Here is a 24,053-nt window from a genome sequence, read left to right as displayed (position 1 = left end):
TCTCTTGTAGGAAGTAATCCATGGTAGTTTATGTAAATCAATTGAAATGTATAATTCCTTGTCACATAGCACGAAATGAGGCTATTATCACGAGCAAGTCAGGTCCTGTTTATTTTTTTTAATTATTTTTTACGACGGTCCAAAAAGGAGGCTAGCTCCCAACTTACTCGAGTCAGGTCCTGTTTGGTGAGAAGAACTTTTCGAGAGAACTTCTTTCTTGTCTATGCAAACCCCTTCACACTATGACATATTAACAGCGCATAAGCCTCTGCCTGTAAGGCCGCCTTCTTTATGAAATTGCTAGTCGAAATATGTTATTCGGTGGTCTTATTGATGCTTTACCTCACCAATTGATAATCAAACACAACCCCTCATTAGATAAGCAAAGGAATTATCAACTAATCTGCTATAAAAGTTATTTGTACAGTAACATCTTTTAATTGAATTTTCCTTTAATTATTTATTTTATTCTTAATTTTATTTTATTTGGTAGTGGAAGTATTCTTTTTTTTTTTTTTGTAGACAAGTACTTCGTATTATCTTTTTATAGATAGTTATTGGTATGATATAGTATGTAGGGTGTTGTTAGATTTATCTGAATTTCTATACTAAAGTATAAAAGAGAATAATGGTTTGGATTTAAAAGGTAAGATTCCTTATGTGTCTTTCCTTTGAATTATAATAAAGTACAAATTGTGATGAATTTAACAAGATCTCACTTTTTTTTTTTTTTTTTTTTTTTATTTTGGAAAAATTACAATATTACATCCTAAAAACATCTCCAATGGTGAGACTCAAGTTTGAGTATTGAAATACAAAATGAGTTGTTTTTTTGCCTCTAATGCCCTAATGGTGATACCATACTCACTTCTTAATTTAGCAACTCATGTGAAGTCTAATTCCCCAATGATGAGACTCTCTAAAATATACAAATGTCATTTTAAATTTATGGCCCACCAAATGCATTTCTTTTTTAATATCAAAAATTGAAAGATTAAAAAAATAAAAAAGGTAAACTTAAATAAATTACAATATATATTAGAATATTGACAAGAGGCCCACACTTTTTGTCAAATGAAACTCAAAGTTGAGTATCTAAACTAAGCAACTTTCTTTTGGAGTTGTTAAGTTTAGATACCAATTTATTGGTAATACATTGCAAAAAATACTCTCTCTCTCTCTCTCTTAAAAATACTCACTTTAGTCTCACCATTGGAGAGGGTCTAAGAGAGAGTATGTTTGATTAGAGCTGTCAATTCGGGTATTCAAGTCGGGTTTAGGTCGGATCGAAACAGGTCTAGGGTTAAATCAGGATCAGGTTATGTCAAGTCAATATAGCTTCAGATCAGGTTCAGGTCGGGTCAATTTCAGTTCAAGTTATAACCGATCGTTGACCTTTTCGGATATAGGTCGGGTTCAATTCGAGTTAAAATTAGATCGGGTTCAATTTCAGGTTCGGGTTGTGTTGAGTCGGGTTTGGATGGGTTAACAAGATGGTACATTCGGGTTCGAGTTAGTATTGAGTCGGATTTTGGTTCAAGTTCAATTCTAATAAATATCGATGTGGCCAAGTTGAACTATATAATTACACCTTTCATAATTTGATCAAGTATCATCAAGATTTTATTAAACCTATATACGAGTAATAGAGAACAAAAGGTATATAAGCTGAACAAAAGATTTTATCAAATCGGATTGAGGGTTTACAGAATTATACCAGATTTAAGCTGAATAAAAGGTATATAAAATTTTATTAAACCTTCCATGACTAGGGTTCATGTTTTAATTGGGTCAAGTACTAGTTCAGATTCAGATTGTTTTCGGGTAGGATTATATCGGTTGACGGTTACTATAGGTCGGGTGCAGGTTCGGGTTCAGGACATAAAGTATTAGACCAAATTGGTTTTCAGTTAAGATCAGGTTAGGTTTAGGTTGGGTTACAGGGTCAGTTTTTTCACCGCATTGTTCGAGTACAGGCTGGGTTCAGATCATTGTCGGTTAAGGTCGAGTTCTCGGGTCGAATCAGTTTTTGACAGCTATAGTAATCCACACTTTTTGAAGAAATTAGAGGTTTCGGGGCCTAGTGGCAAAAAGTGTTGAGACCCTTGGGGATATATGTCGGGGTTATATAATGTCGTTTGAAACCATATATGATCATTATATGTTGTCATAAACGTACGTGGTAGGCTTGAGTTTACAAAATGACTACAAGTTGTGAACGAGTAAAATGACCGTTTAAGGGCATATTGGATGGTTCCACCAAACCAATTGGACACCCGGAGGGTATTAGGGACCATGGTAAACATCTCGGTAATTTTTATTACCGGGCGAAAAAAGGTTGAAAAATTACAAAATTGAAGGTTATAATCCACGCATTTTGAAGAAATTTTGAGGTTTCGGGGCCCGGTAGCAAAAAGTGTTGAGACCCTATAGGATTTTACTCGGTGTCATATAATGTCGTTTGAAACCATATATGGTCATTATATGTTGTCGTAAACATCTGTGGTAGGCTTGAGTTTACGAAATCACTATAAGTTGTGAACGGTAAAATGACTGTTTAAGGGCATATTGGATGGTTCCACCGACCCAATTGGACCCCCAGAGGGTATTAGGGACCATGGTAAACATCTCGACAATTTTTATTTTCGGGCGAAAAAAGGTAAAAAAAATCACAAAATTGAAGGCTATAATCCATGCATTTAGAGGAAATTTTGAGGTTTCGGGCACGGTGGCGAAAAGTGTTGAGACCCGGCCTATAGGATATATCTCAGTGTCATATAATGCTGTTGAAACCATCTATGATCATTATTTGTTGTTATAAACGTCCGTGGTAGGCTTGAGTTTATGAAATCACTGTAAGTTGTGAACGGGTAAAATGACCGTTTAAGGGCATATTGGATGGTTCCACTGACCCAATTGGACTTCCGGAGGGTATTATGTACCATGGTAAACATTTCAGCAATTTTTATTTCCGGGCGAAAAAAGGTCAAAAAATTACAAAATTGAAGGCTATATAATCCACGCTTTTTTAGGAAATTTTGAGGTTTTGGGGCCCGGTGACGAAATGCCTTGAGACCCTAAGGATTACATCTCAGGGTCATATAATGCCATTTGAAACCATATATGATCATTATATGTTGTCATAAACGTCCATGGTAGGCTGGAGTTTACGAAATTTCTACAAGTTGTGAACGAGTAAAATGACCGTTTAAGGGCATATTGGATGGTTCCACCGAACCAATTGGACATCCGGAGGGTATTAGGGACCATGGTAAACATCTCGGCAATGTTTATTTTTGGGCGACAAAAAGGTCAAAAAATTACAAAATTGAAGGCTGTAATCCATGTTTTTTGAGGAAAATTTGAGGCTTTGGGGCCCGATGGCCAAAAGCCTTGAAACCCTAATTAATACATCTCAGGGTCATATAATGCCGTTTGAATCCATATATAATCATTATATGTTGTCATAAACGTTCGTGGTAGGTTTGAGTTTACGAAATCGGTGCAAGTTGCGAACGAGTAAAATGACTGTTTCGGGACATATTGGATGGTTTCACCGACCCAATTGGACTCCCGAATGGTGTTATGGACCATGGTAAACATCTCGGCAATTTTTATTTCCGAGCGAAAAAAGGTTAAAAAATTGCAAAGTTGAAGGTTATAATCCGTGCATTTTGAAGAAATTTTGAGGTTTAGGGGCCCGGTGGCGAAAAGCCTTTGGACCCTAAGGAATACATCTTGGAGTCATATAATGACGTTTGAAACCATATATGATCATTATATGCTGTCATAAACGTCCGTGGTAGGCTTGAGTTTTCAAAATTGATGCAAGTTGTGAACGGGTAGAATGACTGTTTAAGGGCACCGACCCAATTGGACTCTCGGAGGGTATTAGGGACCATGGTAAACATTTCGGCAATTTTTATTTCCGGGCGAAAAAAGTTTAAAAAAATTACAAAATTAAAGGCTACAATCCACGTTTTTGAGGAAATTTTGAGGTTTTAGGAGCCCGGTGGCGAAAAGCCTTGGGACCCTAAATGATACATCTCGGGTTCATATAATGTCGTTTGAAACCATATATGATTATTAAATGTTGTCATAAACGTATGTGGTAGGCTTGAGTTTACAAAATCGATGCAAGTTGCGAAAAGGGTAAAATGACCGTGTAAAGGCATATTGGATGGTTCCACCGACCCATTTGGAGTTCTGGAAGGTATTAGGGACCATGGTAAACAACCCAGCAATTTTTATTTTTTGGGCCAAAAAAGGTCAAAATTTTACAAAATTGAAGGCTATAATCCACGCTTTTTAAGGAAATTTTTAGGTTTTGGGTCCCAGTGGCGTAAAGTGGCAAAATTGAAGGCTATAATCCACCTCCATTGTTCGAGTACAGGCTGGTTTCACATTATTATTGTCGGTTAAGTTAGGGTCCTCGGGTTCAATTCGAGCCAAATTCAGACCGGATTTAATTTCAGGTTTGGGTTGTGTGTGAGTCAGGTTAAAGTAGGTTAATAGATGGTACATTCGGGTTCGAGTTAGTGCTGAGTTGGGTTTTGGTTTAAGTTCAATTCCAATAAATATCGATGTGCTCAAGTTGAACCTATATAATTACGTCTTCCATAATTTGATGCGCATTATCAGGATTTTATTAACTTATGTATGAGTAATAGAGAACAAAAGGTATAAAAGCTGAATCGGATTGTGGGTTTACAGATTTGTACCAGTATATAAGTTGAACAAATGGCATATAAATTTTATAAAACCTTCCATGACTCGGGTACAGGTGCTAATTGGGTCGGGTACTAGTTCGGGTTCAGATTGTTGTTGGGTCCGATTTATTCGGTTGTCGGTTAACAACAAGTCAGGTTCAGGTCGGATTACAGGTCACTAATTACACCCTATTGTCTGGGTACATGTTGGATTCAGATAATTGCCTGTTCAGGTCGGGTCAGTTTTTGACAGCTCTATGTTTGATGTCAAAATCTTAATGTTGCAAGTAAAATGGAGTGGAGGAAATAATGTATTATGAGCATTAAACCAGTCCATATTTTGACTTAAACTAATCTATATCAACCACCAATAAAAAAAACCAATGAAAAGTACGGTCAACGTGATTTAAATTTTTTTTTTTTTTTTAATACAATTATATTATTATATAAGCAATATTACATATGCAAAGGTGAAGGAATGGAGAAGAGGAAAGAAGGAAAAAAATAAACAGAAGCTTGCAAAGTTGACACAAGTACAACATAAATAATTAGTTTTGGTAGATCCACCATATTAACAACCAGTTGAAGGCAGTTTCTTATGCCCACAAGCCGGCCTTTGGTATACAATATATCAAGTAAAATCAACATTGACATCGAAAAAAGTTTATCGCGCACTTCTGGCCGATCTCTTTTCTTATTTGCAAACTATATATAGACAATATATTTATCGGTGGTACATCACAACAAACACCGGTAGGATATAAGATTACAGTTTGCACAGAGAGCTACTGCCTGTATACATGACAAGCTGCATTTGCTCTTCATTGTAACTCTTAATACCCTAAGAGCAAGTAATCTCCAAGCTTTCACGGAACAAGACAAAGTCAATGCTCTGCTTTGTGCCCAAATAACTTAAATTGGAGCATCAACTGTCCTGTCACATTTGACTGGTTACAGAACTCTTCTTGAACAGTGCATAGGCATCACTATATATTGCCACGACATTTGAGAACACTGCAAGGACAATCATCAAAATGGCCAAGGATTTTTCTTTGGTTGTGGAAATGGCATAACGATCCCTGAAACATCAATTTACAAGATAAATTAGACAATCTGATCGATACAAGATGATAAACGTGTTTGTAAATCATGTATGCAGGAGGCGGTTAAGTGGCTCACACAAAAATATTGCAGCATAATTGAGAAACCTAATTAAACCAAAAGTATTGTCCCAATTCTATAGTGATCATAATAACAATAACATTCGGGTGGATCCATGACATCTAACTTAAATTGAAATTCAAAAAATGCAGCAACTTATGGATCTTCCATTGTAAGTTTTTGACTAAGATAAGAAGGGAAAAAAGGCGATTAGATAGTGGTGTGTCCTGCAGTAGCAAGAGCATCAAATTTTCATTTGCTTAAGCCTGGTAATGAATATACAGTAAGCAGACTACGGAGTACTATTAATGTTTACCGAAAAAAAAAACGCATTTACGGTTAATAGGTCAAACTCATGCACAGAAGTAATACAAACATCAGACAGCATCAACATAGAGTAATTTGGATAGTGCATCTGAAGTTCTATTCTTTGTGGAACTAGTAAGAATGAATAAAAATCTCTAACCAAGACACAAGTCACACAGCTAACAAGAACAACGTCAATCCCTGCTTCACTGGTATAATTTTTAAAGAATGTTTAACAACGAATAAGTGACAGAGGTACTCACTTTAAGATAATAGATGCAGGAAAGATAAACCCAAGACAAACTGCAGCGGTTGCTCCAGTAAACTGAAACGCATCCCAGATGCTGGGTATGAAAGTTGCTCCCAGAAATATGAGAGTTATAAGCACCACGGTAATAAGAGAAAATCTCTTGTTGCTGTTAACCAGAGGACTTGATGAGGGGAAGAAAAGGCCGTCAATATTGAGCCTCAATGGATAGAAGACAATGGGGAAAACAAGCATCAAGTGTGCAGCATAGCTGACACGAACAGCATCATTCAACACGCCGCCATATGGTATACCAAGGTCAGTATCAAAGTTTGCAAGGACATCATCCAGAGTTCCATCGCCAAACAGAAGAAACCCGAATAAACTTGTCATAACATACACAGTAGAACAGAGACCAAGTGCTGTTCGAACAACAGGTTTTATTTCAGTAGAGTCCTCGAGTTCATTGTCAATCGAGTGAACTGCAAAATTTAAAGTTTTAGTTCAATTGTAACAGAGCAAATAATTTTTGTTAGTCACAAAAGACTCTTATCAGTTAAATCAATCAGTAATCTATGATAATTCTATTGGTGCAAAAAGAAGGCACAGGAGTTCAATTTTGCTAAACAGAAACTAGCAATTCCATAAAAATTACTTATCCTTTAGCAATTAGCATACCGGCGCAACAGTACACTAAGTTGCATCTGTGCAATTATTTTTCATTGTAGAAAACTGACTAACCATTCATGGGATAAAATGTCCCACATATCTCAAAGAAAGAAAGCAACATGGCACTTGTAAATCTTCACATGGCAAATTCTCATCTCCTAATTGCTACAACAAAATCTCATTTGACTTGTTCATAAATTTAGACAGCACCAAGAGAAAAGTAGTTGGCATAATATTTATACAGATAAAGTTAAGTAGTGACATGAATGGACCATATTCCATCTGCAAGTCATTTTTATTAAAAATAAAGGGTTTGCATTAAATTAATGAGATTGTAAGTCTAGTATAAACTTTTAACCTTCAAAGAGGAGCGCTTTCCTTCTGGATACCATATTTTATTGACTGCATAGCATGACAAGTATGTGCAAGTCTTTTTTTTTTTTTTTTCTAATTATTATTTGAGAAAATGGACTGCTTCCATTTCAAATTTGGGTCGAATCCCACACTATCTATGCTCTTCAAAAGTTTAGAAAACGCCAAGAAAATAGCTGAATTGACATACCATTGTAGTGACATATATATGCTGTGACAAGAACAGGTACGGCAGTGAAGAGTTTCCAGAATGAAGTAAAATCAGTAATGTCTGGAAGCAATCTGGGCATCATCACAGTTCCACTTATCAACTTTATAACTGCAATGCCTACCATAATTACAAGAAATACAACAGCCAGGCCAACTGACAATGCTGATGTATATCTCAGAGAATCTGCAACACAAACACCAATTATGAGTACTCATCAATGTCATCATAATAATCAACAAAAGAAAAGAACAAAAAGAAAAAGGTTTCAGCAAGTACAAATATAAAAAGCCCTCCAATATTATTTAATATCCTGTCCTACATTGCCTATATATTCAATAAACAGGAACAGACAACCTGCAGCAAATCAAAGATTGTACTAATAAGTTTTGATATAGTACCATACTCTAAAATTGGCATCATATGTCTTCAATTGATCCAGATAATGCTAAAGATGTATGCCCACATAAGTTTGAAAATTGAACTAGTACCATAGTCTAACCACCACCCTTTATTTTCTGCAATTGATCTAAGTATCTCTAATTGGTCACCAATAATATATAACACGACACTTGAAGAGCAATGAGTCAACCAAGCATGTCTTGTATGCAATAATAAACTTATGAAATCGCAATGGCAGATAGCCAGATCGCGAAAGATATCATATTTGCAGATTTGCTATAGAACAAATGCACTTACTAAATAGCAAGTATGACTATTAAGACCAACCAATAAAGCAACAACTCACCAATACGCTTGAAGCAAGCCAATGGAGCAAACACACACAAAGTTGTGATTAGGAGAACCCAAAACCGGCCGTTCCACCAGTGATCTCCAAACCAACCTTCCAACACACCAGCATGATGAACTCCACTGGCAGATGTTCCTGATAGCACATCACCTTCAAAGAAATCCCAAAACCTTCAGCAAAACCGAGCACGAAAAGCCAACAATCAATAAGATAAACATACAATCATAATATAGTTATATACCTATGATGATCATGTACACAATAAGAACACCAATATTGTTGACTAAAACAGCAACTTGCAGCAGAATTCTACCAACTTTTCCAAAAGCATCTTCCATTACACCACCATAAGATGAACACTTTCCAGCCCTGCTAAACTTAAGCAACATTTCAATGGATTTCTCAGTCAAAAAAGCCATAAATATGATCATAAAAATCCCAAGACCAAGACCCAAAATCTTCATAGTAGCAGGCAAAGCCATAATTCCAGCTCCAATAATTGTTGTGGACAAATTAAAGACTGCCCCAGAAAATGAAGCTCCATTAAATTCATCAAATCCAGCTTCTTCTTGACGTTTTCTGGGTAACAATGGAGCATTTTCATCAGGGACTTGCTTCGATTTTTTTGGGTGTCTCTCTCTCTTCGACTCCATATTATCAATTGTCATTTTTTTTCCCCCAAAAAAATTGAATTTATAGACCCTAAAATTTAGAATTTTACAGGAGCAGAAAATTAAGAGCAGGATTATCCGATCTTATTTGATAGTCTGCTCAAATCTGTCAGGATTCTTAGGAAGCAATTAAATAATTGGATTCCAAAATTAGCAAATTTCTATAAATTGTGTATCTGGATTTTGTGATTCCAGAATCCCTGATTTCAAAAATTGGGGGAAATTTAGGGTTTTGGGTAATTAAAAAGGCAAGACTTTTTTTTTTTTTTTTTACAACCAACAGAAAATTTGGAAATTGAAAAACACTAGTTGACTCAGAAATGAAAACCCGGAAATTTCAGTGCAAATTTTGTAATAAAACACAAGAAATTCACAAACTTTTGTTGTATATTGAGCAGAATTATAGTCCCAAATGATGAACTGAAAGATTAAAATCAAATTATTGAAATTGACATAGACAAAGTAATTAGAATAAACAGAGATAAATGAAAAACTGATAGATTGAAAATGAACCAATCAACAAAGTTGATGATAGATTGAAAGATTGTTTGTTTGTTTGTGGGATTTAAATAAATATTCAAAGGCGAAGCTTAGTTCAGTTGAGATAAGCTGAGAATTGAAGTGAAAAAATTGAACACGCAAACTAATACTAAGTAATCACTAATCACATACTACCTCCGTTACATATTATGTGCAACGATTAGACATTTTCCTTCTCTACTTTATGTCAAATCGTTGCACATAACCTGTAACGGAGGTAGTAATTGAAGCCTCGAAGAATATTACCGCGTATATAATTGCAAAACGTTTTTTTTTAAAGATATATTGCAAAACGTTACAATACTTGACTTAAATTAGAGTCTAAGGATGATTTTTTAATTCTTATCAATAATTGAGTTAGACCATTAATCATAAAGATGAAAGACAGACGGCCAAATATTAAAGATGTAAACAATGTGCCAAAACTATCATTATATAGTAGGACTTCATACTAATTAGTTTTTGGCCTTGTTTGGCAAATGATTGTTGGCGGTTGGCTGGTTCACTTGGCTTGTTTGACCAGCTGGAATATTTGGCTGTTTATAATGGCTTTTGAAATTGGTTGTTTAAGTTGGCTTTTTATAAAAGTGTTTGGTAAATTAATTGTTGGTTGTTGGCTGTTTATTAGATAATTTGTGGGCCAACAGGCCAAAAGCCAACAAAAAAAGCTACTCAAAGCAGCTTTTTCATTTTGGCTTAAAAGTCAGCTTTTCTGCTGACTAAAAAGCCAATTACCAAACACATTTTTTGGCTATTTGACCACATAAAAAAGCCAAAAGCCAAAAGCCAAAAGCCACTAAAAAGCCGCGTACCAAACATGGCCTTTATGATTAGTTTGTTAAACTTAGACCTATTACTTTTTTAATTATTCTTATGATAATAGAGATCCCATAATAAAAACAAGAATTGTATTGTTATTAATTTCAATACTATTATTTACACCTTCAAATATTGAATTACATATAAATTGGAACAAGGCTACTAACACTATCATAAATCGGGTTAACAACAATTGGCAAACACCTAGGAACGGAATACATAATCAATCTTTTCGGGCTCTTATATCTTCCCAATAATTGAACTTTTCTTACAATATCTGAGACGGGTATCTTATGTTTTAATTGTAGAGACAAATCCTCAAACTTAGCAGTGCGAGCTTCAATATCAACAGCAACTTTAATCAACTTGACAACATAATCTAAATCCATGAAATCATGTTTATATTTCACAATCCTCATCAAATCTTCTCCATTTTTAGGCAATATCTTAGCAATTTCCAAAAGTACCTTATTAGGCAAAACATATCCCGTACTCTCATCTTCTTCCCTCGCAACATAATCACGCCATTCAACCAAAGCACATACAACCGCAAGTTGTTTACCATCCAAATTAGCTTCCGTTAGTCCGTACAAATACAAGTACGAAACATCCTTATCGAACACTTCTTTCTCATACAATCGAACACTAACATCATGACTTAACCTACACACTTCGGCCAAGGAACCTTGGCCGTACTTAGACAAAATCATAGACTTCATAACATCGTGAATGTAAAGTAGATAATGTGTGTCTTCTCTTGCGTACTTGATCATATCACGAGGAAGAGGCCGAATTCTCCAATCCGAAGTTTGATACTCTTTGTTAGCCGTAACACCACAATAATACTTTAGAAGGAATTCAAGAGAGTTTCTTTCTAACCCCATTACTCGAGATGCTTGCATCGTATCAAATAAATTGCACACATAAATGTTAAAATCCCTTTGAAGCCACTTAATGTCATTACTTGCACCGTGCATAATTTTCCTCTTAGACGGATCTTGAAACACATCCCTTAAGTAATTGCCGATATCACCCCGAAGTTTAAGAGTATCAACCACGAAATCCTCGTAACGAGTTGAGATTTGCATAAGACAAGTAATTCCTTGGAACGAACGGTACGAATTGTGCTCTAAATCCACCGCAAACTCTTCCACTTCGGATAACTTGGTGGCCAAGTAATCCAAATCGGCTACGTTCTCAACTAGTTTAAAAGGGGTTGATTCGATCGACTTAGGCTTAGTAAGGTGTGACGGTAAGGGAGGGAGGAAAGCAAAGTCTAAGGGATTGTAACGCGTAGCCGGGTGGATGGGTTGTGATCCATATTTAGGCAGCCATGGATGAGTGAAAGGTGTATTTGAATTATCAATTTGGAAGTTGAATTGATGTTGAGGTTTCGGTAACCAAGAAACATGAAACGGAACTACGGTCATTGTTTAAATGGTGAATGAATGTTAGAAAAGTTTGTGGGTTTATCAAGTATGAAATTGATTAATTGATGTAATAATAGAATTATACATATATATATAGAGGAAAATATATCTAGTAAAGAATATATCCAATTATTAGTCGATTTCCTAAAACGGCAATTACTCTAGCCGACTATATATTATTGACGACTTTCCTAAAACTAAATTACTTTAGTTTGGGCTATACTAAATCTTTCCCTTAATTTTACTTGGTAAATTGAATTACTTGGTATCCAATCCAATTTGTGACAGCTTTAGTTTCTTAAATTATGGGGTAAATTGTAATCTTTCCATTAATTACTTATGTTTTTTTTTTTTTTTTATATTATCTCTTTTATTATTTTATTTTTGTCACATTGTTTATTTTTTAATAAACTTTATTACACTATTTTATCTCAAATTTTAATTCATCAACAAACCACACTTTGACAAGTGAGATAGTGAAGGAAACACCGAAAAGACTAATTAACTTCAAGGGTACTTCAAGTATTCCCAAAAAAACACGTGGGCATTTTGAGAATTTCACTTAAAATGAGAGGTAATTTAGGAAATTTTCTAATAAGGTTATATGGATAATGTAGTGGGATTTGATTTTATGCTTTTTAAAGAGCACTTTTATCAATAAATTATTGGCAACTTTTAGATATTTCCCATATAAGGTAACTTCTGATTATTTTAGGTTAAACATTATTTGATAAACATTATAATCGATGTACAATATGTACGATATACCTAGTATATTCACAACTTTGATTGTCTAATACGAGTAGCTCAGTTATCTTCATTTATACTTGTAGTTCTATACTTTTATTGCATGCCAAGGTACATTATTTTAACAGAGGAAGCACAAAAGATACTTTTACACATGGCCGTATATTAATGCAATTTAATTAACAATTTAAAGTATGTGCAAGTAATAATCTTGTCCAAAACCTGTGTACAAGGAGTTTTCGTGGTTGTTTGGTAAACTGAAAATATTGAGGAATCTATACTGCGAGTAACAAATTATCCACATACAAAAATAAGGAATTGTATTAGGATTTAGGAGTTCCCCCATGAGGAGGGGATTCTAATGTTCTGTTTTTTCTTAAAAGTTCATAAAATATGAATAATTTGTTCAACTACATTAGAAGGGAGAAGACGATACTCAAGTTTCCTAGCTTTACACGGCATAATATATACAGTAAGGGTATACAGCAGGAGTGCAGGACTTTTTCTCAGAGGAAGCTCTCTAATTCTGTACATTACATACAAGAAATCACCTATCTTGGCTACATTACATGTTAATTACTATAAAGAATGGCAAGAATCGCTGGAATCTGCAGTCATTCTCCTCTGACTTGCCACAAATTGTAACAGTCCTCTTGTCTGTCAGATGATTATGTCTCAGTGGCTTCTCGTCAAAAGGCAGAAGCCGGCACCTAGCTACTGAAGATCATCTCAATCCTTGTAAGTGCTCTACATAGAAGCTGTTTGTGTTACAAGGGAAGCAGCAGCACGGTGTGCCTTCTCCAGTGGTGGTGGAAGAGGGGATGATTAATACAGTGACAAATTCCATTGGCTCAGTTGAAGAAATATGGAGAATTTAAAACTTCCCTCAGTTCAAAGTCTCCTCGCTCAGGCAGAGGAGGAAAGGATAGTGTAGGGAAAGATTGTTGGAAACTTTCCAGTAACTGTCAATGATCCAAAGAAAAAAAATAAAAAGATTCAGCTTTGGAAATTAAACATCAATATAAAGCAGATCAAACAGTTAGTATTAGTTTCCACTCAAGCAATAGAGTACTTCAAGAAGCAAGGAATATCTTAAATGCATAACCAAATTGTTTACAAGCGCAACCTACATTTTCCAATATTGGTTGTTCATAGAGTTCCACAAATTTTTCACGAAGTATCATGCTCATTTGATCCACATCGCACGCATGAGTCCAATATGAATCATGAACTCCTACAATCATCAAATGCAAAGAAATAAGCAGGAATCACATCTAAATCACCTGAAATAACAAAGAAAGAAAAGATATTGAGAGTAAATACAAATATAAATAAAAACCTGCAAAGTTTAAGCCTGCTTGTTTGCAGGCCACTGCAGTCATCATCATATGTGACCCATCAAGGGAATGAACAAAATTTGGTGGAAAAGCTGACTTCTGTCGCTTAACCATAATCTGCAACAAAGAGAAAAAAATATAATAAAATCAATGGTTATGCTCAGTTATTGCAGAGTTGTGTAGACTGATTTGCAAAAAAAATTCTCTATCTCTTTAGACATCCGTAACAACAATACTTTGGTTCAAGTTCAACAGAAGGCTTCATTGCCTATGAGACTAGAGCAACCAAAGAAGAATTCAACTAGTATAAAGGTGCAGCAATCTCAGCAATGAACAAAAGTGGTATCATAAATAGTAGGAGGGCAACATTTACAACATGGATAATTTTGCAAAAAGATTGCTTTCAAAAAAAAAAAAAAAAATTTGCAAAAAGAAACTATGGAAACCTGCACACAATAGACATGGTCATCTAGGATTTCTGTCAAAGTAAAAGATAGTGAAATTGTACTCCAACGCATTATAGGATTGTCGTGATTTAGTCATTAGCATAAATATCTTTTCTAAACATTGTGACCACTTTCACTCAAATAAAAACAAAGAAAATATATGCAAGTGATTAATAAAGCCTTCGTGACTATCATGAGCAACTTAAAAATTGGACAACAGAATTCAAGAATAATACCTTTTCAGTTTCTCTTTCCAGAGTCAACATTTGAAGGGATGTTCTGATCTGCATCATATATATCAAACAAGCGAATATTTAATCTTTCTAAGATAAATTTTAAACAGAAAAAGGAAGGCAAACAAAGAAAGGGTAGATGATTCCGTACCAGATGCCTACCCTTCTTGCAGTAAGGTTGCACAACAGGAAGACCCAATGGCGTTGTCCACCTCACAGGCTGATTTTCTGATGCAATAATCTGCACAAATTTCAGCCATCAAGTAAACGCATACAAGGTAGCACACACAAAGGATTAAGAAGCAAATGATGGGGAGGCCACATCCACAGAAATTCATATCAAAAGCTCACATCTTCAAGAGCATGATTAGCATCACATAATGTTGCAATCTAAACCAGAAATTTTGTAATTTAGGGACATGTTATTCAGGTTTGTGTAAATGGGGATGGACATTATGTGGGCTATTTAGAAAATTAGTTATTACAGAAATTAATGGTTTTTAAGATTGATTCCTACTCCTAAATTGCTTCTCACAAAGGTACCCGCCAATGGCCTGTCCATTATAACAAAATAAATAGAAAATATCAACATTTTAACCACATAACCAATACACAAGCAAAGAAAAAAAAAAAATCAAACAATATGTAGCAGGCAGTAAAACATAAAAGCACATGTCTACAAATATATTAGTAGGTAGGAAAAACCTTTGCACAATCACCAAGCCAGCTCATTATACTACGGGCAGCTTGAAACATCTCGCCTAGCGCAGTTAATGTAACCTATCCAAACAGTAAGAGAACAATCATCAGTCAAGTCTATGGAAAGAATAGAAAGAACAAAAGTCCTGCTAACATAAGCAGGTTCTGCACTTAGTAGAAACTAAGCTCTAAGTCATCCACAAAGTCTTACTCTGGCCGCATAACAAGCTGCACCATAAATCTCTGTCTCATCACTAAATGCAGCACGTTCTTTTAACCTCCTCTTGATCTGCTCTCTAGCACCAATATAAGTAACACCATACACTGAGGTCATCACTGTCTGCTTAACCAATTTCCTGTCCACCTACATTTGGAAGAAGCATAAGACTGTAAAGGTGAGAACATAACAGAGAGATTATAACTTACGTGGCAAGTTTATATTATTCAGCTAAATTCAGGCATCACAACATACTCAACAGTCAACACACAGCAATTAATTAGACCACAAACCTGGTTGATCAGCTTCCTTGCATGCACAGTGTCTGGAAAATCAGCAAGATCTTTCTTGGCATCAGCTTGCATAATGGAAAGAACTCTGCATCATAAAATCACATACATTTAATTGTCAGAGTTTTACGACAAAATGGGGATTTTATAAGCGTTCCATAGCACAAAATTTTAAGATAAGCATTCAAGGAAAACATGGAGAAAAATCTAATAAACACATCAGAGCATTTTCAAACCCAATGCTATACATTGAAAGCTTAAAACCAAATGAATAGTATCAGTTAGTCCATTAGCTGCATTCATATATAAATAACCAATACCTAATATTCTCACAGCATTGTAGGCATTGAAACTAGCAATCAAATAGAACTGACCTTACACTCACAAATACATGCAAGTGATCTGAAAGACTAGGGGGCAATGGGGCATAGGGTTAATCACAGCTGAATATAATATATACTATAATGCAAAGCAATGGAAAGTCAAGGGTCCTTACCTAGCAGCAATGCCTGAGTAAACATCAGCTGGTTTTTCTCCAGCAACAAGATTGACAGCTGCTGCTCCCAACTGAAATACAAATACTTTGTGAGAAATCAATAACTTTCTTTGCCAACATTCCCTTGGCATTTTTCTAATCTACTTTTCAATATAGATCAACAACCCTCTCCCCCCTGTCTACCCTCTCCCCCCTCTCTCAAACTTCCCCTTTGATGTAATATAATTGGATATAACAGGAGGGAGAGTTCTCTAATTTCTACCCACACTCGATCTTATTATATGACATTTTCATAATTTAAACTTACATGGGCAGTGAGGGAAGAGAAATGGAGGAGAGGATAAGATAAGATAATCAACCTTAACCTAATCAATCACACATTTCACAGCCTTACCCTACATTTGCAGTAAAGCTATGTCCTTTAGATGACAAATTAACTAAATGTCCAATTATTAAACACTAATAGCAAGACTTCAATATAACAGAATGAGGGAACTACCTTATCTCTTCCAAGAGCAGCATAGTGCTGTAATCCATTGCAAGAACCATCCTATTCAAACAGAAAGGAGAATGTTAATCAGCTCATATGTAGCTGAAAGCTGCTCACACTTTACATTTTAATTTAGATGGAAATAAAAAAAAAAATTCATATGAACAGTGCCAAAAAGTTACTTGGAAGAGGGGGAAAAGAAGAATAGATAAATATCAATTATCCTGTCTCATATTGCCAACCCAGCATCTTAGAGTTACAGCTTGATCAAAACTAAGGCCCCGTTTGGTTTGACGTAAAATGTTTTGATGGAACTTGATTTTCCCTTTTTTTTTTTTTTTGTCCCATTTTCCTTTGTTTGGTTTGTGAAGGGGTGGAAAGCAATTTCCCAATAGTGGAAAATTGCATTCTTTATGATGGAAAACATTGTCCTTCGTAAAATAAGGGAAGCTACATTTTCCCCCCTCCTCCTTACCTCCTTTTTACTTCTCTCCTATCCATTCTCACATTCCTCACTCATATTTTTCATTTTTCTTCAACTTTTCTTGTAAGCAACCAAACAAAGGAAAACTAATTTGCAATGGTGTTTTTTCCTTGAAAATATGTTTTCCATGAAAACTAATATTTCATTAAAAATGTTTTACATCAAACCAAACGGGGCCTAAGTGTCACAAAATGTCTACTTTTTTGACATGATGAAAGATTAGAGATGTTGAGTTCAAGAAGAAACATCTCAAACAAACTGTAACACAAAATGAGATTAATTCAAGAGAAACAAGCAGTTTGTTTATCCCTGCAATCCATAAAGAGCTGTGCATCATCTACTCAATATTGAAAAGGGGGAAAATGCAAATATTTTTTAGCAACACCCTTAGTGAAGTAGCATATAATTCCAATGATTGTCTATTTGCCTGGGAATACTATAGCCCAGAAAGTTAACATTAAAACACTGTCTTTGATCCTCGGCAACCTAGAAACATAAACCTCTGCTTAATTCATCTTATTTCACGTGATGTAAGTTCAACCTGACAGGTCATGTGACTAATGTTCATCCCTCCAGTTAATTCACAAATGGTATTTTTTTTTTTCAACTAAACATGTTTGCTTCTTATATTTTATACACACTAATGAGTGTGACAGCACAGAGAAAGCTACTATTATCATCCACTCTTTGCATATTCAGCAACCATAAGGATTTCCATAACCAAGGTCTCAAGGAATGTTTGAAAAGATAAGAAAGTGTGAAAGTACTCTCACTAATCACATGAGTTGTAATCCCTTAGCCTCCAAAAGAAATACACAAAAGGAAGCTAGAATAATAATATTTACTTTTTATTTATTTACATTTTTGGTGAATTCCATAAAAGCAGTTTGCCAGGTCATGGAAGTTTATATAGCACAGGATTGTAATAAAATACTTGTAAAAAGTTACTTCTAGATACAGTGCATAATAAAGTAATTATTTTCTTTGCATGATCAAGATTATGTGATTTGTCAATCCCTGACATAGAAAGAACAGCCAGCTAGGGGAAATTTCCTTAAACCAGATCGTCCAACTTTGGTCATTATATACCAGTCCAAGGTTTTTCAACATATCACTGGAAGCAGAAGGTTAGCAAATACCAAATAGTATTATAATTCAGATAACTTACTACAGTAATAGTCATCCAACTGAACCATTCAAGGTAAACTTTAAAGCAGAAATTCTTTAATTGCTCACCTGATGAACTGGAATATGAGACTTATATAACTCAGGGCAAGGACTTCTCAGAGCTTCAGCTAAATCAATACAGACAGCTAAACACTGAAAAGGATCTTCTGCTTTCAGCCACCAACACCTTCCTTCCAGTGGCTTATCCACAGAGTCAAATATATCATCCAAATGGTTCTCAGTAAATGCTAATCGACCCTCTAGAGATAATTTGTCAACGCCACCAGCATATAGATTCGCCACATGTATTTTCAACCAACGCAATCCTGACTTTCCAAGAGCTCGACCCTCAGCAAACTCTAAAATGCCTCGACACATATCAGACCCTAGATGGTTCAAGTATGGGTGCATTGGATATGCTCGACCGCGAAAATCAACATTATGTGGATAGAAAAAGCCTTCCTCGTCCTTCATTTTCCGAGCAACCTATTTTTTGAAAAAGGTACTAGAGTCATGTCTATACCATGACTTTAAGAAATACCTTAAGTGGACAGCTCAAGGATAATTTTACTAACCGCAAGTTTGAGTTCTACATCACAGCGTTGAGAATGTCGCTCCCGATTCTCTTTTTTTACAGACCTGACTTTCCACTTCCATGTCTTCAGCTCAGATTCATCTTCTGTGTCTGGTTTTTCTGGCAAAGGAACCTGCAATAAATAAAATACCATCAGAAGTAAAAACAAAAATGGAAAAGGATGGGGAAAGAGGAGCCTAACATGAGAACTAATATATTTAGAATGGAAAGAAACGAGATAACTCACATCATCTCGATCAACTAAGTCAGCCAGACGACCTCCATTAGCCCATACCCTATCTACAATGCTAAGAACCTTTTTATTCACCCTCCATTTCGTATTTCCAAGTGTATCCAAGGCCTGTGCAATTTTATAAATAAATAATATTGCTGCAAAGGAGAACCAGTTGCAATTTTATACAGAATTTGTATTAATCACTTTCAGTAATTAATAGCAAATTCGTAAGATCACAAGAAGTAGACAGAAAAATAAAGTGCAAAAGCAGATTACGCAAAAAGAGATCTTTTTCCCTCCCTGACCTCAAAAACCGATTTTAGCTGTTCTTCAGAGGCCGTCCTAACTGCTACTCTCTGATTCTTGGATCCATGAGTTCGCATGACAAATGATCGCAAAACCAAGTATGCTCCTTTATCATAACTACAACAAGACAACCATACAACAGTAAGAGACATAACCAGGATTTCAAGAAACCACATTGAGTCTGATTCTTAGGAGTTAGGAAATAACTAAGCCACTTTGAAGGTAGACCTTTGTTGTTGCAATTTCACAGAAACAAAAATATGAACTCAGTCACCCACCCTGGGCCCCAATAAAGTTAAAATATATGGGGAAAACACATGTGGCTAAATTCAACTAAAACCAGCAAATTACAGCTCAGTGGAAACTAAGGGGGCGCTTTGGTTCCTCTATCATCAGTTTGCATAGAGAAATTAAGTATGCCATTTCAATACTTAACATTATTAGACAGCCTATTATAAAACAGCCTCGGGTATATGTGAGCAGATAGCATATCACATTTTTTTCAATAATAATGGACAAAGGGTATAGGCCCCATTAACATTATCTACTATGGTTTCTTTATCTAAATTCACCATTCCTTCTCTCGGTGTCTTCCTATTAACTTTGCTGGTTATTCTCATTCCATTCCTAGAACTCCTAGGAATTCTTTGAACTTAACAATTTAGATGCATCTTCCAGCTCTCACAAAGCACCAGTCACTCAATACTTCTAGAAATACATTAAAGGGAAATTGAGCACATGGTCTTCGAAAGAAACACCACCAACAAAAGCTTCCACAAAATTACATAAAAAATATATGTAGCTTAATGTTGGAAAATTAGGGAAGAAATAAAGAGAAGAAAGGGGAAAAAAAAAAAAAAGCACACTACAGGATTCAGAGAGTATTGCATTAAGGAGAAACTTGAAGCTTGAATCTAACAGGGTGCATGGAAGAAGTATTACATAGAGAAAATGGTAATTATTTATGAGGCTATACCGCTATAGTAACATAAGAGACAATGTGAATATGTGATACACAAAACACAGACAGGGTTACCGACGAGACTGGTCAAAGAATTTGGGATTGTTATACACAAAAATTGATTACGTTTTAGGAGTATAAGGACTTAGAGAGCAAAGAGAATAATACACCATGACATGAAATATATGTAAAGTATGAGGCATAGGGTCATACCCAGTCCATTTTTCTGGAGGTACCAACATTGGCATATAAGGGATAACCATGTGCCTTGGCTGCAAAAGCAACAACATATGTTTATGGTAACTGCTTTCCAAATATTATAAACAATCTATATAACAGGGACAATAGCAAGTAAAAATAATTTGCAGAGAAATCACCAAGTGCATAAAGACAAGTACAGGAAAAGCACAAATGAACTTTTAAAACCAACAACAAAGTTGATTCTTATAAATTTTACAAGATCCAACTTACAGTTTTCTCAAGACCTTTGATAACCAGTGGGTCACATTCAATCATCCCAAATCTCCGGCTGGTTTTCCTGTTAAAAAAAAAATGTTCATTCTTATTTACATAGCAAATCAAACAGACTTGAATGAACTAGTTGATGCATTAGAAGAGAGATCTTTCATTACTTGTTCTCAGGGCCAACATTTTTCAGTGAATGCACAAAAGCTGGTCGAACGTCAGGAGCATCACTAGCTGATTGAGTAACTGGAGGTTGTATGTATGCTGTTTGGACCAGCAATTCAATCAGACGACTCCCAACCTGCAACAAGGAAATGAGGATGCTTACTCTTATAAATGAGATATGGTACAAGGTTAGGGAAAAATAACTACCTTAGCCCTTGCCTCTGCACCCCAAGGCTTCAAATGACCTTGAGAATCAACAATTTTCAGCGCTTGTCGCCGCTTTTGTTTTTTGATTAAGCTATTTACATTCTTTCTAAGATGCTGTTGCTCTTGGATCTCAGCATCAGAACCAGCTTCATCAGATTTTTTACATTTGTCACCTTTTTTCTTCTTTGTTTTCTCTAAAAACGTGTGTATCCTAACCTATATAAGCCATGTATCATGATAAAAAGCATTAGTACTTGAGATCAATACATATGCCAAAATTCAAAGGAAGAAAACACGAGTTTACCCACTTCTTGTTCAATGGCTTCGCCTATAGCACAAGCCGCTTGAACAACCTTGGCAGAGCCATAGCCACTTGCAGTCATTAACATTCCCATCAACTTATGCATTGTTATAATTGCCATCATATCTGCTGGTAACTGATCAAAATACGGCCCATATGCACCTCTACTCTTCCCTTGCCTAATTATTTCTTGCTCCTCTATAATGCTATCTCTAAATGGCTCAAACCAACCAAGAAACAATGACTTCATATATGGCAAATTAGGTGCCAGCTTATGCTCACACATATCAGCTAAAAGCTCCCTATACTCATTAGCTGCCTGTTGCCAAGACTCAGTCTCAAGCTTTATCTGCCTATTCCTAAGCTTATGGTACTTGTAAGGCGGCATACCAGCCACCATTTTTGGCTGTCTTAGCCGTGATTCTCGCCATTTTGCCCTATTCTGTTCTTTTCTCATCTCCTCCACCAACTCCTGAATTTCATCAAAAACCGAATCATCATCCTCCAAATCCGTGGACGAGGCTAATTCGGCCTCGACAACACTAGCAAACCCTTTTGGGCACAGAACATTTGAATTAGTTTGATTACTCAAAAACCCAGATAGAGGTCTCTCCCCAATCTCTTCCTTCATCAATGACCCACCTTTTCTACAAAAACCCACCTCAGAAAAGTTCACTTTTTTACAACAACCCATCTCAAAGGGCCTAAATTTCAACCTCTCAGCTATAACACAATCATGTGAAACCCCCAGAAAGCTGTAATTACGCGACAATAAATTAGGGGTTCTAGAAATGGCCTGTTTAGCAAAGTTTCTCCACATAACTGTGGAATCAAAATAAGGGTTTACCACAAGACTACTCCTTGATTTATAAATTGAAATATAAGGGTCAAAATTCTGCGATAAATTAGCAGGAAATGAAGAAATATTACTACTGGACATCAAATTGTTCTAATCGAATAACAAGAAATTTTTGGGAAAACGAAGAATTAGAGGGGATAGCAGAAAATGGAGTTACCAGAATTGGATGGGTAGAAGAAGAAGAAGACGAGAAATACATAAGTGAGTGTTGAAAAACCCCTTCTAAAACCTCTGCTTCTAGTTTGTTTTTGGTGAAACAGCCGACTTCAGGATGAAAGTGAAGTCTAGATTTTTGTACATTTGCTCTAAAATATCTTCAGCAAATTTTACCATTGGAGGTTGAAGATAATTTGGAAGACACAATTATTAATAAAGAGTACTCGTATATGATTATTTGGTGATTAAGGGTTTAGGGTTTATGGTTGCTAATAGAATCTCATTTTTAGTAGTACAAAATTCTGTACATTTAGAAATTGTTAATTAATCCATTTTATTGTGCTTTTGTTTTTTATTTTTTTTAATTATTATTATAATTTTTTTGATAGAAAGCGGGGGAAGCGATTTCATTCATAAGGGGACAAATTGTCCATTAGTACATAAGTAGTTATGTCACTAAGACAACAATTTAACCATAGTTGCCCTACACCGTAAGGGATAATACGAGCTAGGTGGTGAGCAACAAAATTCCCTTCTCGCTTTACATGAGACCATGAAATAGAATCAAAGAAAGTGCAAATATCTAAGACATCATTAAGAATTATTGGATTGTTAGAGAGGGTATTGGATTGTTAAAAATAAATTTTGTCATACATTAGATGGACGAAAGTTGGAGAGGGTATTGGATTGTCAAAAATAAAATATGTTTGATTCATTCATGTGATTTTTCATTTATGTGATTAGGAATTAATTATATAACCAATATTTAAGAATTATTTGTGATTGTGAAAGTGACATTATTTGACTATTAACCTTCATTTTAGATTTTAAGATTAACTTAATTTTATGTTTTTATTTTTTTCACGATCTCTGGAGCCGGGAGGGGCCGGGAGGGAAACTTTAACCAAGTGAGTTACAAAGCATCCCTTGCTCTCTCATTTCATCGCTTGTGATAACATACATATTACTCTAAATTTTTAATTACTTTATATAGTAAAAGACTAAAAGGTAAGTTGAATTGCTAAAGCAACAGATTTCAACTACAAGTATATAATACTTCCTATACTTGTACAGTAATATTTCATATGTGAATTGCAATATGATGTAGAGGTACAGGATCCCCATTAGACAATGCACCAACTTTTTTGAGTCCAATTGTAAATCTAGTCCAACTGATCCAGCCATCTCACAGACCCTTGCCCAGCCCAATGAGCATCATCTATCATTAGACCTTCAGCCTCAAATTTTGAACTTAGGCCAATTTACAGCACGAAAATGTGGCTCATCTCCCAGGCGCAAAAGGGCGACTTTATTTGGCCACATCTCATGATCATC

General features: G+C 35.5%; 2 protein-coding genes and 1 pseudogene across 2 annotated transcripts; all 3 read right to left on the bottom strand.

Annotated features, from left to right (window-relative positions):
• Positions 1-5,233: 5,233 nt before the first annotated feature.
• On the bottom strand, positions 5,234-9,371 carry LOC145595429 (amino acid transporter AVT6A-like). The gene is made up of 5 exons (XM_081651840.1): positions 8,665-9,371; positions 8,421-8,573; positions 7,655-7,858; positions 6,440-6,905; positions 5,234-5,788 (listed from the first exon to the last, which is right to left on the bottom strand). The coding sequence occupies exons 1-5, from the start codon at positions 9,089-9,091 to the stop codon at positions 5,647-5,649; spliced, it is 1,392 nt and encodes a 463-aa protein (XP_081507966.1). The 5' UTR covers positions 9,092-9,371; the 3' UTR covers positions 5,234-5,646.
• Positions 9,372-10,590: 1,219 nt separating this feature from the next.
• On the bottom strand, positions 10,591-11,883 carry LOC145593880 (protein RRP6-like 2 pseudogene; annotated as a pseudogene).
• Positions 11,884-12,933: 1,050 nt separating this feature from the next.
• On the bottom strand, positions 12,934-22,934 carry LOC145594473 (DNA-directed RNA polymerase 2, chloroplastic/mitochondrial-like). Its single transcript, XM_081650780.1, has 19 exons — positions 21,711-22,934; positions 21,403-21,618; positions 21,198-21,331; positions 21,037-21,103; positions 20,779-20,837; positions 19,604-19,721; positions 19,311-19,424; positions 19,065-19,196; positions 18,559-18,975; positions 16,848-16,898; positions 16,349-16,419; positions 15,856-15,940; positions 15,557-15,709; positions 15,352-15,426; positions 14,798-14,887; positions 14,650-14,697; positions 13,970-14,084; positions 13,761-13,864; positions 12,934-13,592 (listed from the first exon to the last, which is right to left on the bottom strand). The coding sequence occupies exons 1-19, from the start codon at positions 22,641-22,643 to the stop codon at positions 13,482-13,484; spliced, it is 3,093 nt and encodes a 1,030-aa protein (XP_081506906.1). The 5' UTR covers positions 22,644-22,934; the 3' UTR covers positions 12,934-13,481.
• Between the last annotated feature and the right edge of the window lie 1,119 nt (positions 22,935-24,053).

This window comes from Chenopodium album, chromosome 19 (assembly GCF_948465745.1).
Source record: "Chenopodium album chromosome 19, dcCheAlbu1.1, whole genome shotgun sequence".
NCBI classification, from domain to species: Eukaryota; Viridiplantae; Streptophyta; class Magnoliopsida; order Caryophyllales; family Amaranthaceae; genus Chenopodium; species Chenopodium album.
This window is presented reverse-complemented; position numbering and strand designations above follow the sequence as displayed.